Source organism: Cottoperca gobio, chromosome 5 (assembly GCF_900634415.1).
Source record: "Cottoperca gobio chromosome 5, fCotGob3.1, whole genome shotgun sequence".
In the NCBI taxonomy this organism is placed as follows: Eukaryota; Metazoa; Chordata; class Actinopteri; order Perciformes; family Bovichtidae; genus Cottoperca; species Cottoperca gobio.
In genome coordinates this window covers 4,009,028-4,025,056 of record NC_041359.1, presented here as the reverse complement: position 1 = coordinate 4,025,056, position 16,029 = coordinate 4,009,028, and the positions used below count along the sequence as shown (strand labels likewise).

The following is a 16,029-nucleotide window of genomic DNA, read 5'->3' as shown; positions in this document are numbered from 1 at the left end:
ACATTTGTGTTTGTACATTTTCATTGTAACTATGCACACCAAACACAGTCAAAGGAAAACAAACGTCCTTAAAGGCATGTTTTCAGGCATTCCATAAAAATAAACTTTCAAATGATTTAGTTTTTCTTTATTTTTAGTTGTTTTAAATCAAGATAGCATATTGTTCTTTATTGTGGTTACTGTGAGTGCTTCAAGATGATAAAAAGTTTATTTTTTAGTAATAAAATGAGGGGTTGTGGTTGATTTTAAAATGGTAAAATTGATTACAATCTCCCATGGTGCAGCTGTCTTTGTGGTTTAGTTTGAAACACGGTGTCTCTGATTGTCCACCAGGTGGAGACAGAGACTTCCTAAACAAACCATTGTTGATGTTTCATTTCAGTACAAGATGTGACAGAAGATTCAAAGACAGTGGGAGAACCCAGTCAGAGTGAAGATGGAGAAGATGAAAGCACGTCACTGAGCGACCCCAGTGACGAGCAGCCGCCGGGGAAGGTGGAGGCTGTCGAAGGGAAACAGGAGGTGACGGCGGCCCCGCCCGTACGTGCCAGAATATCTCCTCCACCTAAGCCACCAGTCAAACTGCTCACCAGAATGGGAAGCCTCGACTGTGAGTTCACCAGGAGAACCCTGATGTAAAAAAAGCCCACCGGTCTGCGGCAGTGTCTCACTCACGACTTTCCTTCCCAGGTGCCCCTTCAGTGCCTGTGAAGAAGTCCCCAGCCACCTTACCCAGGAACTTCACTCTCCCCAAAGACCCTCATGGCTCCCTGCTGAGAGGCCGGATCTCCACACCCACTGGGTCCCCCCACCTTGCGGCACTGCACTCACAGCTGCCCCCTAGCTGCATCATTGAAGAACTGCACCGCGCCCTGGCCACCAAACACAGACAGGACAGGTCAGAGTTTGCCAAAAGATGTGCAGCATCAGCATTATTAATAATATTATTGTGTAGATTTTATCACATGAGATGCTTTTATTTTTTACAAAATGAAAAATTAATAAATGATATAGTATTATCCCTGTTAGACTCTTAAGACCCTGCTCACAGAATATTAAAATCCAACCCCAAAACCCACATTTGTGCTGATTACACATACACAAAATATGAACAATATGGACCAAAAACCGCATATCCTACTCAACACACATCTAAAAATATGACTGCAAGGGCTGCAAATGTAATCTATTTTCATTATAGATTAATCTGTGCATTATGTTTTTCTGACAAATATTTTGAAATTTTGATATGAAAGTTCTCAGAAGGATCAGTACTGCAGTCATCCAGGATCTACTCTTCTCTAACTTAAGACACCTCTGGAGCTCTCTTCAATTCAGAATAATATTTAATCATTTAAACATTTGATAAATGGCTTAAGTTTGTGAGTAGGAGTAAAAGTCAAGGATTGTAACTTCTGTCATGTCAGTTTCATTAGTCGATCAGTCTTTCAGCTGGTTTCATGCTGAATGACTTATTTCCAAAGAACGTATGAGTCACAAGATATAAAGTGGTGCTCCTGCATGAGAGGAACTTTTACAGTCGATTAAATCAACTAATCGATTAGTCGTCAAAGTACAAACAAACCGGTACATCATGTGGTGTACCAGGTGTCTGATTACTTGAAGTGAATCCACACCTTCCAGCCAATCAGAATTGAGAGTTCTAAGTGGTCATGGTATAATAAAGTTGTAACTGATAGGCTTGTTCTTGTGATGTGTGAGCTCAGTTTCCAGACGAAGGAGTCACGCTCGTCTTTTAAACGCCGGCTGGATGGCCGTCTGTCCCGCACGTCCAGCACCGAGAGGGAGCCTGCCAGGGAGCCGGAGAGCAAGAAGGAGTCTGACGAGAACAAAGAGAACTGGCGTCTGGACGAATACTTGAACGACCCGGACAGCTGGAACGAGTCTGTCATCTCCGGTAGGTGTGCTCTGTTTTCTTTACCATTATCTGCCGCTTAATGTAAAAACAATATCTGGCCTCCCTGTCAGTGGATAATAAAGCTGCTGATGTGTGTTTACAGTGAGAGCATGACAGGGAGATTTACAGCCATGATGATTAGCAGCAGACTTACTCGTGTTAAGTTTTAGCGGCTCGTCAACATCTGCTCCGGTGGCCTAATTCTTAGCCGTTCGTGTGGGTCGCTGCGGTTAACTTGTCTGTGACCCAGCAGGACACATCTAGACCAGTGGTTTTCAAACTTTCCATGGCCAAGGCATACCAAACACCAAGACAAAACCTCAAGGCACACCTGTGTTCATATCTGGGCAAAATACCATATAGTATCACTGTTATCACTCTGTGAAAAACATTTTTTATTTACTAATGACAAACTAAATTTGACAGACAACTTTATTATTTCATTAATCATTTATTAACAAAATAATTTAAGAATCAATTGCATTAATTCATTGTAAAATTAGGCCACATTAAAGCAGCAACACGCCCATTTAACTAGAAATGTCACAAAATGAAAAATGAGATAATGGACCTAGAGATGTTTATTTAGCCTGGTCCTTGTAAGAAGCTATTCTCCTCCACTAGCAGAGAGCCTTTGATGTGTCACACTCTAATATTTTCCACCAAATGGCTAAAACGGCAGATTTTCTTTTCTTTTTAATAATTGTTTTATTTATATTTAGGCCAAAGCATAAAAGACCTATTGTTTCTATATTGTGAAATAAGTGTGTAGGAAAAAGTACCGATAAAGTAAATAAAAAATTGTGTAGCGCGGGAAATGGCAAAGAACAAAATGGAGTAGATTTAGAAAATTAATAAAAGTCTTATGAATTTACAGAACTTAAGGCAGAAACATAATGTTTTCATGCACTGGTTAATTTTAAGAGTTTGGGTTATTTTGTCTTATTTAAGACTAGTGGAAAGAAAACATGCAAAATACACATTTAGGAATTTATTCGACTAACTTTGTCTATTTGTGTTGTTAGATTTGCTCCTAAATTCACCAAAAGTTAGCTTTAGATAACGCCTCATTTGCATATTTAAACATAACATTTAAGTAAACTTAATGTAAGTAATCAACTGGGGAAGTTTCATGACGACATCTATTAGTTAAATAGTGTTACCCAATTCAATACATATATTTAAAGGCCTTTTTTTCAAAATAGTTTTCATAATCTGATTTCAGCAGTCTAATTAGTTTATGATTACATAAATACATAGGTTTCACTAATAAGTGCCAGAAGTCTCCACTTCAGTTGAACTTACATTCACCAAACTTTCCAGTTTCATTCCTATTTATATTCTGAAGGTTTATACAGAGGGGTTTGTTCATAAATCATTCATAGCCTGATTCATATAACATTTTATTCACAAAGATTCATCCAATGTTCACATTTCTGTTCTGGTAATGTATGCAAATGAGCTCATATTTAATAAGATAATGCCTCATCTGCACAATGAAACATATCATGTCAGAAAACTAATTGTTTTAATGTAAGTAATCAGCTGGGGAAGTTTCATGGGGATAAATATTAGGACATTTATTTGACCCTGTTCACCTGTAGTGTCTAATATGTTTACACTCTTTGGAACCTAAAATATTTATTTATTTAGTTGTTGAATTCATCCATAATTTGAAGTTGTTAAAAAAACATGCAAAGGTCCAAAGGGTGAACATTCTTATACTAATCCATAAATATCATTAGAGGCATTATAGAAGTAAGCTAAGTGCATACTTTAACATCTTGTATAAGCATGTTGACATGTATTTAATTAATAAGGTGTTAGGTTTTCTTAGGTCTTATGAGAAAGTACAAAAGCCCGCTGTGTGGTGATTAGTTCAGCGGGTTTAGCCGGAGCGCCACTGTGTCGTTATTGACCTTAATTTGTGGCGGACAACAACAGGGACGCTCCCACGCAGGGTGAGGAAGGAGTTGCTGGCTGTGAAGCTTCGGAACCGACCCAGCAAGCAGGAGCTGGAGGACCGCAACATCTTCCCTGTGCGCAGTGACCAGGAGCGGCAGGAAATTCGGCAGCAGATTGAGCTGAAGCTGGCCAAGTGAGTCGCTCTGTGTGGACCCAGATCAGCCCACCATCAGCTCCCCCCCATCAGACCCCCCCACCCTCCTCTGCCCCATGTATGTCTGTTTCATCACTCACTGCTGTCTACACTTGTGTTTCTCTTCCACCATCCCCTAACAAATGCTCAGTCCTTAAACACATCACGGTGTACGCTCAATGCAAAGCTGAAAGAAGTGTTTGAATGTTAACTTGCAGAGGGTAAAGCTTTTATTCAGAGTTTAGTAGCAAAGACGGATATGAGGAGACGATCACGAGGTTACATTTGTGGTAAAAGCTCAGGTTTCTAGAGCACAGGTTTCTGGTTTTGGTCTCTGTTTTGGCCCCCGTCAGTCCGACAACCGGAGACCGCCGATATATCATTTCATGTGTGTGCAGAGTTTCAGCTGGGAGATCAGCTGTTCGAGCTCCATCAATTCACTTTTGTGGTGTATTAAATAAACACAAATAAATTCACAAAATGCCAAGAAAGGAAATAGTCTTACACCTATTGTACTTAGCTGAGGACGGGATGGATGTGATCGGTCTGTACTGGTTTAAGGATTTCTAGAGTCTGTACTTCAAGACATTTGTCCTTCAGTCCTCACCTATAATTATATTATTCACAGCCTCTGCTCCCTTACAGCACAGAGCAGCTGTAGAATAGCCGCCCCGCACTAAACTTACAATATCAGCCGACACGAGTCTCACGTTGTAAAGAAAGTTTCAAACTTTAAATCACAGATCGGCTTCACAGATGTTTAAGTGGAAGGAAATGCATTCAACACGTCAATGATACACACAGCGTAAACATGATATGTCCACAGGACACCTTTGATCAGTGAAGAAGTGTGGATTCAGGATGTGTTCTGTGTTGCTGTTGAAATCAATCGTATTATATGGATGCAGAATTAATATCACACGCACATCTAATCACAGTATAACAAGGGTTCCCAAACAAGAGACATGCATGTGAAATGTATTTATTTCATTATAAAAGTATCAAGTAAAATCACAGCAATAATCAAAGCTGAGCTGAGGGTAATGTTAGGTTTCTACCCCCCCCCCCCCCCCCCCTTTAGTGCCTCAGCCTTAAAAAGCAAAAATTTAGCAACATTATGATTTATTTTTATTGACTTATTTAAAAAAATAATGCTGACCTAACATGCAGGGTTCATTACAACTCACCACACACAAACACAAACACAAACACAAACCAAATTTCTGACATTAGTCCGGCATGGAAATTGACACACTTACACACTTAACTTTGTGTTTGTGTGTTTAACATGTATAACTTTTGGGGAGCATGCCCCCGGACCCCCCTGGATGTAGCCTCGAGGAATAAGCAAACGTTATCATGCCTCAGTTTGAATACTCGCAACAATTTCAATTGTTGTTGTGTCCTTAGACAAAGTTTTTCTAGGTCAAGTGGTCTCATTTTTTAAGTGTGGAGCGGGATTTTGTGAAAGGCAGAGGAGGAATGCAACAGAGAACATAATCGTATTTGTCGTGTTGTGTGAGGCCAAAGGCTGTTATGACTTTAATAGGATTAACAGTCAATTCAGGTTAGTTTCAGTGGATGATACAGTGGCAGGGTGAGCTGGGAGGCCTCTGCAAAGCTCAGGGTGGGAGGAGTGTTGCTGTTGTTTGGACATTTAGTGACTTTATGCTGAAACAACATGGCTGCCTTCTGATGCATGTCAGGTGTGAGTGCTGGACAGTATAACGGCAGCTCTCGCACAGAGTTGAAGCTCCTTTTGTAGCTGTTTGGACTTTTCCCTCTTGTAGACTATAAACACATGTAGTTGTTTTTCAGACCTTTGTGGAAGCAGGCAGCTGTGATAGTAGCCTGTTAGAGAAATGTTCACACTCCACTGTGTACTGAATGTTGCTGAACACTTTAATCTGAGGCTGACCTGCTTTCATCACAATGAGTGACAAACAAACTGCAAACCTCTAATTAGCATTTTGGGAAGGCACTTAGGATAAGGGCTCATTCCCTACCCGGAGTAGGCAGTCCACCGGTTTCCTGCTGAGAGCCATGGCCTCAGATTTGGAGGTGCTGATCCTCATCCCAACCGCTTCACACTCGGCTGCGAACCGATCCAGTGACTGTTGAAGGTCACAGACCGATGATGCCATAAGGACCACATCATCTGCAAAGAGCAGCGATGAGATCCTCAGGTCACCGAACTGCAACCCCTCTCCTCCACGACTACGCCTCGATATCCTGTCCATGAAAATCACAAACAGGATTGGTGATAAAGTGCAGCCCTTGCAGAGGCCAACATTCACTGGGAACGAGTCCGACTTACTGCCGAGTATCCGGACACAACTCTCGCTTTGGGCGTACAGAGATTGGATGGCACTCAGAAGTGACCCCCTCACCCCATACTCCCGCAGCACCTCCCACAGTATCACCCGGGGGACCCGGTCATACGCTTTCTCCAGATCCACAAAACACATGTAGACCAGACACATGGGCGTACTCCCAGGCCCCCTCCAGGATCCTTGCGAGAGTGAAGAGTTGGTCCGTTGGTCCGTTGTTCCACGACCAGGACGGAATCCGCATTGTTCCTCTTCATTCAGAGGTTCGACTACCGGCCGAACCCTCCTTTCAAGTACCTTGGAGTAGACTTTACCAGGGAGGCTGAGAAGTGTGATACCCCTGTAGTTGGCACACACTCTCTGGTCGTGGTACGTCTCAGATTAACACAGTAAATGTTGTTTATGTAAATTAATGCATTTTTGGTTAAACTTCCTAACAAAAAGCAGTGCAAACATAATAAAAGAGTGTATGTTAAAATAGGCGACATAGGATTTATTGTTTTGTTTTTGACCGTCGTATCAAATTGCATATTGAGAATCGTGTAACTTCACTGGTACTGGTATCGACTGCTAAACTTCAGTATCGTGACATCCCTAATGCTAACCATATATTTGAGCAAAATAACTAGCTAGCTAGTTTCTTTTTAATTATACAATTAAACTCAATTAAATGGCTATAGTGATGGAAAATAGCGTGTTCGCTATGTATTTTTTCGACAGAGGAAGGAATGAATGAACTTTCAGTCAACTCGCATGTGAGGAAACGAGGCCAACGCTGTACGTGTCTTGTGAGGAGACTGTCTTTTTGGAGGAACATCAGGTGCCATGATGTTTGCTTCAGGATGTTGTCTTCCCTTCAGTTGAAGAGGAATCCATGAAATGCTCAGATCAGAGATGGATACAATATCAGTTCATTTCCTCACTTGTGCCTTTTTGTTTTTCTGAGGGTATAAAATCTGTTCTTTCAGCATGAGTGTGTTTATGGCCCGCAGCGTGTTTTAATATTCTTAATAGGACATGAGGAATATTCAAGCTTAATAAAGTATTGCATATAGAACATGTTCAGTGCTTCTGGTGAAAACAAAACGGCACACTCATTTATCTTTAATGTAAAATGTCCTTAACTTTCCTCCACCCGTTCTCTCTGCTCAGGACTGGTTTTACTACAAGTGTCTTCACTCAGGGAGCCTCAAGGGAAGATGCTGTGCTGATGTTAACACAAGAGAACCCATTGACAATAAATAAGAGACTTTGTAGTGGATACCCATGTGATTGTTCCTTGGCGAGCTACAGTGGGTGCTGAAGAGGTATCGCTGAGAAACACTTTAATTATACAATAAGCTTTCGTCAGTTTGTCTTTCGTTACCAGGGGGAAGCTCCAGAAAGTGACATAACATCACAGATGGATTCTTTCGTTCATGCTCGCACATATTTATTTTACTCTAAAACTAAATTAAGATTGGCTGTGGAGTGGTAGTAAAAGGTACAGTTCTTTAGATGTATAAAGTAGCAGGAAATGGAACAAGCACTAGAGTACAGTTAATGCAGTTAGTCACTTTGCACCACATGTAAAGTATTTATATATATAAAGATTACATTTATAAATTGTTATATGATTCTTACTTAGTTCACCACAAAAAAAGTTGTTTACAATTTAAGTCATCATTTAGACAGCTAGGAAATTAGTAACGCAAAACAAGTCATGTGTTTGCCGCTAGGCGTCTGTCAATCAAAACAATACCAAAAGACTAAGTTTGGCTACGTCGTCAAGTAGCGTGGCATCATGGGAATTGTTGTCTTTACCACCGCCCGTCTTTGCAGTCAGATTCTCCCGGTTTGGATTCCTTCAGTGTGAGGCGCGTCCCGGTAGCACAGGCGACCCATATATAAAGGCTGTGTCCTTGCCACAGCGGCCCGTGGTTCGAGTCCGACCCGTGGCCATTTGCTGGATGTCGTTCCCCTTCTCTCTCTCCCCCTTTCACGATATACACCTCTCTCTGTCATTAAAGGCAAAAAAAGCCCAAAAATATAACTTCAGTGTTCATCATTCAGGAGGTTTCTACCATAAAAATGTTGCTTAAAATAGATTTAAAGTGAATTGCTGTCAGCTTCTGGCAGATAACAACAACATGCTCAAAGAGGATACAACACCGAATCAGAAGACCAAATGAAACGGACGTTATCTTGATTAAAATTGCAGATTTCTCAAGGTTTGAACATTGTGATAATGTCAGTACAGTAAATATAACAGTTCTAGTCGTGTTTAGACATTGAAATGTTACATTCCTTTTAACTTGGAATTGCTGTGTATCATTGCAATGCAAATATGGTTTATCAATTGATTAATTTATAATTAAACACTGTGAATATTCCGGTGGCATGTCCCAGGCTGTGAAACATCTTCAGTCATCTCGACACTTACACTACATCGGCTTTAGGGAAGCTAAACTTATGCTAGCAAAAGTAACAGCTATTACATTGATGGAATAATAGTCCTGTGGAAAAAGTTATCGAAAGGAAATAGTAATTATATAATTTGTGCAGCATAAAGGTCACCATTCAGTCAATGAGCTGCGGGGTGATTGGACCGCTGTGTGTCCTGGGTGTGGTGTCATCACATAACCAGGACCATCACAGGTCAAAGCAGCTAATTAGAGAGATGAAGACTTTGAGCTCAGAGAGGAAGAGAGCTGCTTCCTCTTCCTGTCCGACCACACTGAGAGGGCAGCGAGCGTTTGATGAGGCCTAATTAATTTACAGCTGTGAGATGAGTAAGGCAGGGTGACATTCAGACATAAATAATAATAATACTCCCCATAAGCTTCTGTGAGCCTGGCATCACGCTGCGCCTTTTTCCTACGCCCTCGCCCGAGGCATTTCACAGCTGCGTGTCAATCTGGATAGTGAGTAGCTATGCGTCTGATGTATGTGACGTTATCATAAAGCAAAGCTGTTCCAAACACGCCATGCTCCATGTGAGCTTCTCCACGTGCACAGTATAGCATGTGATTATCTGATGAGACGTGCTGCAACGATATCATGCGAGGATGCAGGAAGCACTTTGTCCTGCAGTCTGCAGGGGGAATTACAGTGGGACAGAGCTACATCCCAAACAGCACCAACTGCTTATGTAAACTCATTACTCTTGCGTAATAAAAACAGGGGGTGATCAATTCTGTTTCATGAGTTTGACAGTGGGATGCAGGGTTGTGGACAGTATGTACACAGTGCTGGTTACGGGCAGAGGTTACAGCAGCCGCTCTGTTCCCTGCTGGTCATACAGTTCACTCGATGTGTTACGTTACTGCAGTCGTCAATTCTCCGACTGTAGCGTCCATGCCAAACTGCACTTCGGTAATACATCTGTTAGACATGTATGACATTCATTATTGAGAGAAACACACAATATCTTATAGTGTACTCGTTGTTAACAATCATCCGACCTCATGCAGCAACATTCTCTGACATTCCTCTTATCCTCTTATTTTGTGTTAAGAGAGAGAAATAGGAGAAGTCGGCCCAACACAGTACAACCAACAGCTTCTTTCATTCACGTGTGCTCTTCCCAGAATGATGAATCCCTCTTGATCATGAATTGGACGCGTGAGGCTTATAGTTTGTTATATTGTTATAAACACTATTTAAGGACAGGTTTTGTTCCGTGTGCAAATACTCTGGCACAGGCGCAAGAATTAGAGAGATGCCACCAAAAAAAGGCTTCAAGAAGAAGAACTTCAGTTGCAGAGCAGGAAACTCTCTCAGAGCAGTATGGAAGACATTCAGAAGCTGAACGCACGCAATACCATCCTCCAATGGTTTTTATAGGGATCAATGGACCAATGGTATTTAGTCCACAAATGTAATAATCAAATCATTCTAACTGTATGCACTTATCTTGGTTAGAGTGCTCTCTACCACTCAAAGAGAAGAGCAGAGATAAGAAAACATTGGTGAATCCCAGAATCCTTTTTAAAAAAATGTTTTATTGTGGACATGCACAAAAAATAAGGCATGAGGCCCGATGTGTCCTACTATTGTGTGTGTGTGTGTGTGTGTGTGTGTGTGAGTGTGTGTGTGAGTGTGTGTGTGTGTGTGTGTGTGAGTGTGAGTGTGTGTGTGTGTGTGTGTGTGTGTGTGTGTGAGTGTGTGTGTGTGTGTGTGTGTGTGTGTGTGTCGAAGCCTGATGCATCTTAATCCTGCATTAATGTCCAATAACTATTAAAAACTCATCAATGAGCCACACTGTAGTTTATTTTCACCGTCCTGCTCCTGTAAATACTAATAGAAGACTAAATGTGTATTGATCAACTGCTGAAAATAGTCCCCAGAAATGTGCTGAAAAATACACTTAACTACTCGCTGTTTTAATAAATTGCTGAGCCTAAAAAAATGAAAAGTTTTATTTTGTCTTTTATTGGGATCCGTTAATAACCATTTTTGATCCCCCAAGATGTGTCCGACAAAATCCTATATTAAATGTATATGTTGCTGATTTTCAACAAGCGACCGGAGCTCCCTGCTTATCTGCAGGCGGACTGCCGGGGGGCCGATCATCTGCACATAGAGTTGGTTGAAATGCTGCTGAGTATCCCTTTAGAGCTGCAGTAAAACAGACTCTGCCTGCAGACGTTATGTGACAGAAAGGCACGTAGACGCAGCAGAATGTTGTTGAAGTTGAATTAAGTGCAACACGTGTCCCATGCTAACAGAAAAAAGCTTTGGCAGAGTTTTGTGTGATGTCACCGTGGGGCCAGGTCCGGTGCCAGACGCCGTGTCTGCAGCCTGGCTCCGCTCTCTCAGCCACTGCGGTGCTCAGCTCAGTCTGTGACTGACGGCAGGACTGGCTGCTCAGCGAGAGTGGTCTGACTCAGCGCTGTGGACAGCTGAGGCGTGCCATTGTTTGGGGAGACGGCACCACGTGCTGAATGGAAACAGAGCAATGTTTGTGGAGGTGGCTCGCACGCCGTGTCCTGCCTGAGGCATCCGTGGCAGTGTTGAAGGGCCTTGTTTGTACAACATCAGGAACAGAACAGCCTTCATCACAGACAGAGAACAATCATTCACCTTGATTCCCGTGCAGAGCTGCAGCAGTCATGCAAGGCAACATGATGCAGAGTCAACATCAGGGGGATGGAATGAAAGATAAAAACAGAACATGCATCTAGCTATTATAACTTATTTGAATGGAATTTGATTGCAACAGTTACAATTGCTGGACAGATTCTTGGAAAAGGCACTTAAAGTGAAAGTCTTTATACGCAGGCACTTTATCCTTTTTTGAGACAGTGTAGTGGAAGAAAAGCAGTGAAAAGAAAGACATGAAAAAAGGTCCTTTTCCATCCACCTGTTTTCATGGCCATTTTCACTTTGAGTGTAAAAACCCTGAGAGGAAGAGGAAACGTTTAAATTCTAAAAATCTAGAAATATCGCAAAAAAGGTTTTTTACACTTTGCTGAAGTGGAAAAGTTGGTGTATCAATGAAAGCCAAATGTGACAAAGTGCAATGGAAACAGATTTAATGATAAAATGATGACACACACTGAAGCTTCTGCTCCGCTGAAGAGACGATTAACACCTGAAACAAACATCAATGTCACATTTCGAGTTTTTCGACATTGATTTTCCCCATTTATGGTCCGACTGTCGCTCCTTTAATTACGTCATCTTGTTGCGCCTCTTCTTCTGCGTCGTTATTTGGATTATCTGGAATACAAACCCTGTGTTCATAAAGTAACAGACTTGATTTTAAATCATCACATGCAAGCAATACATTCAGTAAACTATGTTTGCACTTTGAAGGATTCGAATGTGCCACAAATTTGTGTCGGAGGGTTTTAAAAGACACATAACTGACTTGGTGTCTTTTTACACGGTCAGAACGTGTAAACATCATTGTGCAGCTGCAGTTATGCAACATGTCCACTGATGTATATTGAAGAGCACATTGCTGATCGATTTGCAGTGCTAAAGCGCAGCCCTCTGCAGCAGGATGCAGAGCAGCGGGCTGGCCCAGGATAGCAGAAGGGAACCCTCTGTTTCTAAATATAGCTCTCATTGGCAAAGTGCTGCAGCAGCAGCCATAGTCAGTGGCCCATGTACGTCACAGCGCAGCTTGCCTTCCCTCCGCCCCAGTCCCCGCTGATGGAGAGATTATATTTTATCTCCCCTGCTCCCCCCCCCTCGGATTGAACCCTCCCAACTCCTCTGCAGGGCTCTTCTGGAGAGCTGGACACAGTTTACTGCAATGATCTCCATCTATGTGCTCTGTCCCGTGCTTTAATGCAGCTCGCGCCCTCAGCCGAGGACATTGTTATATAAAAATGACACCTTTTTATAACACTGCTGAGATTCTGCTGCAGCCCGCCTGATCCTCTGTGAACTTCTGATGACTTAGGGAAAGATCCCTGAAGCATCAGTGCTCTGGCGGTGATATAAAAGGAGGATAAGCAGATATTTGGAATGTATTCTTCATAGCATCTCTGTGCAGATTGGAACTTTAGTTATACTTTACCGATATACTCAAGCATACAAGAACTACAGTTTGTAGTCTGAACACCGACAATAATAATAATATCCCTTCCGTACAAGCACTATCATCAGAATCTGAATAGATAAGCTTTCTTTGTGTCAGCTGCTTAAGTTTCAATATAACTGCTTGTCATTCTTGCTTGCATACTGTCGGACACGTTACGTATCACCAGAAAGTTGTACGCCATAATAAATCTGCCCGTCTTTTTTTAACTATTTGGTTCGAGAAGCTTTTTGACAGCGCTGGTTGGTGAACTGCTGTAGCTAGTGGGCTAACCAGCTCATGGTTTACATGACTTCACACATTTGTGAAGGGGGTAAAGTCTAGACCTTTAGCATGAAGCTATCAACGTAAGCTGGTACAGTAGCTCACTGACGTAACAAGATTATGTTCATGAATTATGAATTAGACTCAAACCATTGCTACAGTTGTGTTCTATTACGCCTCTGTGACAGCCGTGGCTGTAGGCACTTTGTTTATGGGTCGTCCGTGTCCTTCCGTCTCATCCCTGAAGGCCGGAGGGAAATTCTTCAAATCTAGCAAAAAAACATCCTCTTGGACTCAAGGATGAACTGATTAGAATTAGGTGGTCAAAGGTCACTGTGACCTCACACAACACGTTTGTGGCCATAAATATGTTAATTATGTGAATTTCACACAAATGTCAAATAGGATACAACAATGAAGTGATGGCATTTTGGACAGACATGGATGTAAACTGCATCCATGTTGGCAGCGGCATACAACCACCGGGCAGTAATTCTAACCCTAACCCAAATTTGCTCATTAAAACACACACGTACGGTAACACGGTCAAATAAATAGCATGTGACTCACTCACAAACACACACTGATTCACATTTAGTAGGCTGCAGATTCTCTGGGAGGGGGAGCCAGTCCCACATCTATCCAACGAAGCTACCTTTAAGGAAAATAAGAGACAGCCGCATCAGTTCAGACTGGCAGATGTAGACGTATTGATGTTGCCACTTACAGGCTGCAACACCTTTAGACAATCAATGTAGGTAAAAAAATGTTTTTATTATTATTCTGCTGTTTTGGTGTTAGTTTGACGTTTTACATGTAGCATGTTCGCTAAAACAAAAAACACAAATAAAGGATAATATTATATATATATATATATATATATATATATATATATATATATTATATATATATATACGTAACTCTGGAGAAAGAATATTAAATATAATTATTTTGATGGCTGTCAAAAATAATCGTACTTTTGAAAATGATATAAATGTACCGGTATCTATTATTTTCCATTGTAAATATGTTTTCCCTACCAAAGCTTAACGTGAGAATACGTAACATTCAAAAGATGAAATAACATAATCTTCTTCTGACAAATTTAACTTTTAAGTAACAAAACATGCCCTTGCTCAATTCAATACAGTCAAGTCAGCAATCTTTAGAGATGATGTATAACCTCTCTCTACTTGTGCTGCTGCTACACTACATGGTAGATTCACCACTATGCAGTTACCACGTGTGGCTTAACTACATTAAGAAAAAAAAGCTTAAAATAAAGGTATTTCATATTGTTATAATAGGATGCTCATGTTAAACTATGACATATTTGTCTCATAATTATGACTTAACAAATGATTTTGTTATAACACAACCTGTCACTTCATGTGGTTACATCATTAAACTTAAGCCACAGTGACCTCGTTTCTTAAAAATACTGAAGAATATCTTGTTTTCACGAGAACCGATTTATATTATAACAAGAAATCGAGCAGTTTCTTTTGCCACGGTGGCGACACAAAGCTTCCGCAGTTTAACAGCTTCCTTCTCTCTCCAGAGGCAGAGGACACTCACTGACTCTCTGCACTCTTCAGCAGAAAATATGCTCCAGTTAACGAAACCCTTTACCTTCTGTAGGTCAAACACACACTTAAACACACAAACAGCGTTATATAAAAGAAAATAACTTTTTGTGCACGGTTGGACTGCTGGTCTGAAAATGCTGGCCGGGCTGGTCCCGGGTCTGCATCAAGTACACTTTAATCAAATCCATTTCATGCTCCAAGAAGTCTTTGTCGTCTCCGACATGACTCTGCACTGTTGTGAAACCTGAGCACTGAGGATGTTTTTTTTAAAGAGATCACTGGCTCAGCTCAGTTTTATTGCCCGCAGGAGGGAAAAGAACACGGAGGGAAACCCTGAGCAGAGCCTGCATTAATATTCCACTGCGGGTGAAAAGGATTATGAAACTGAAAAATATTCTCTGCAGTTCCACAAGAAGAGCAGCCAGCCGTCATCGGACAGCCTTGGTTGCCTGGAAACTGCTATTGAGTATCCTTCATAGAAATAACATTTTAAAGGAATTCAAAAGGGATTAAAGATCACGCCTCAACGACACGAAGGTAGACCGCTCTTTGATGAAATGATCAATACAACTCCTTTAGCTTCGACACTTTATATTTCTCTCTGGCCTTTGTGGAGAACTCGTTGGCTGAAAATCTGTATCAGCATATAAAATCATTTCCCACTGAATCTGACAGTTCAGAGAGACTCCAGAACGATCCAACACTGGCAATAAGCTGCACTTAAAGACCAAACATTGGGATTCCTTAATGCTAATATTGCTGTCTTGCAGTCAGCTGCTGTGTGGCGAGTTATTTGTGGCGCTCCTGGACAGCAGCTGTGCCTCGTTGCTCCGTCGTGCTTCACACAGTGAGCTGCGGTGTCAGCACAAATTGTTCTCTGTGACACAAATATGCAATTATTGGTTCTTCCATGGCTCATGGGACTGTGGCAAATACTGAGCAGGCTCCTGACATCATCACCATACTGCTGGGTGTCTTCCTCCCTCTGCCTTTCTCTTCAATTACCATTGCTCCTGTCACTTTCTGCTGACTGGACTTTTAGCTATACACACATTTCACTGAGGCAGAGCTGGGGGAAGAGATAATCGTGTTGAGTTACACCTTAAAGTCCCTATTCCACATTTTTAAAAGCTGCGTTCAGTGTTGCTGAATGTTCGTGTGTTGAAAACCCTCCGACTCCTCCACTTCCGCCCACTGCGTGTGAGAACACTTCTGCAGTCAGCTGAGGGTTAAAATAATCAAGAGTAGTTTGTCTCTGTGGTTTCTATTCGTGCCTTTAGAGCATCACAGCCGGGCAT

General features: G+C 41.6%; 1 protein-coding gene across 2 annotated transcripts in view; it reads left to right on the top strand.

Annotated features, from left to right (window-relative positions):
* phactr3b (phosphatase and actin regulator 3b) overlaps positions 1 to 16,029 on the top strand; it is a 50,818-nt gene that overhangs the window by 22,391 nt on the left and 12,398 nt on the right. For both annotated transcript variants that reach the window (XM_029430663.1, XM_029430664.1), the window contains exons 5-8: positions 383 to 610; positions 691 to 898; positions 1,728 to 1,918; positions 3,863 to 4,016. In XM_029430663.1, coding sequence (XP_029286523.1) covers positions 383 to 610; positions 691 to 898; positions 1,728 to 1,918; positions 3,863 to 4,016 — 781 coding nt within the window. The remainder of the gene's footprint in view (positions 1 to 382; positions 611 to 690; positions 899 to 1,727; positions 1,919 to 3,862; positions 4,017 to 16,029) is intronic.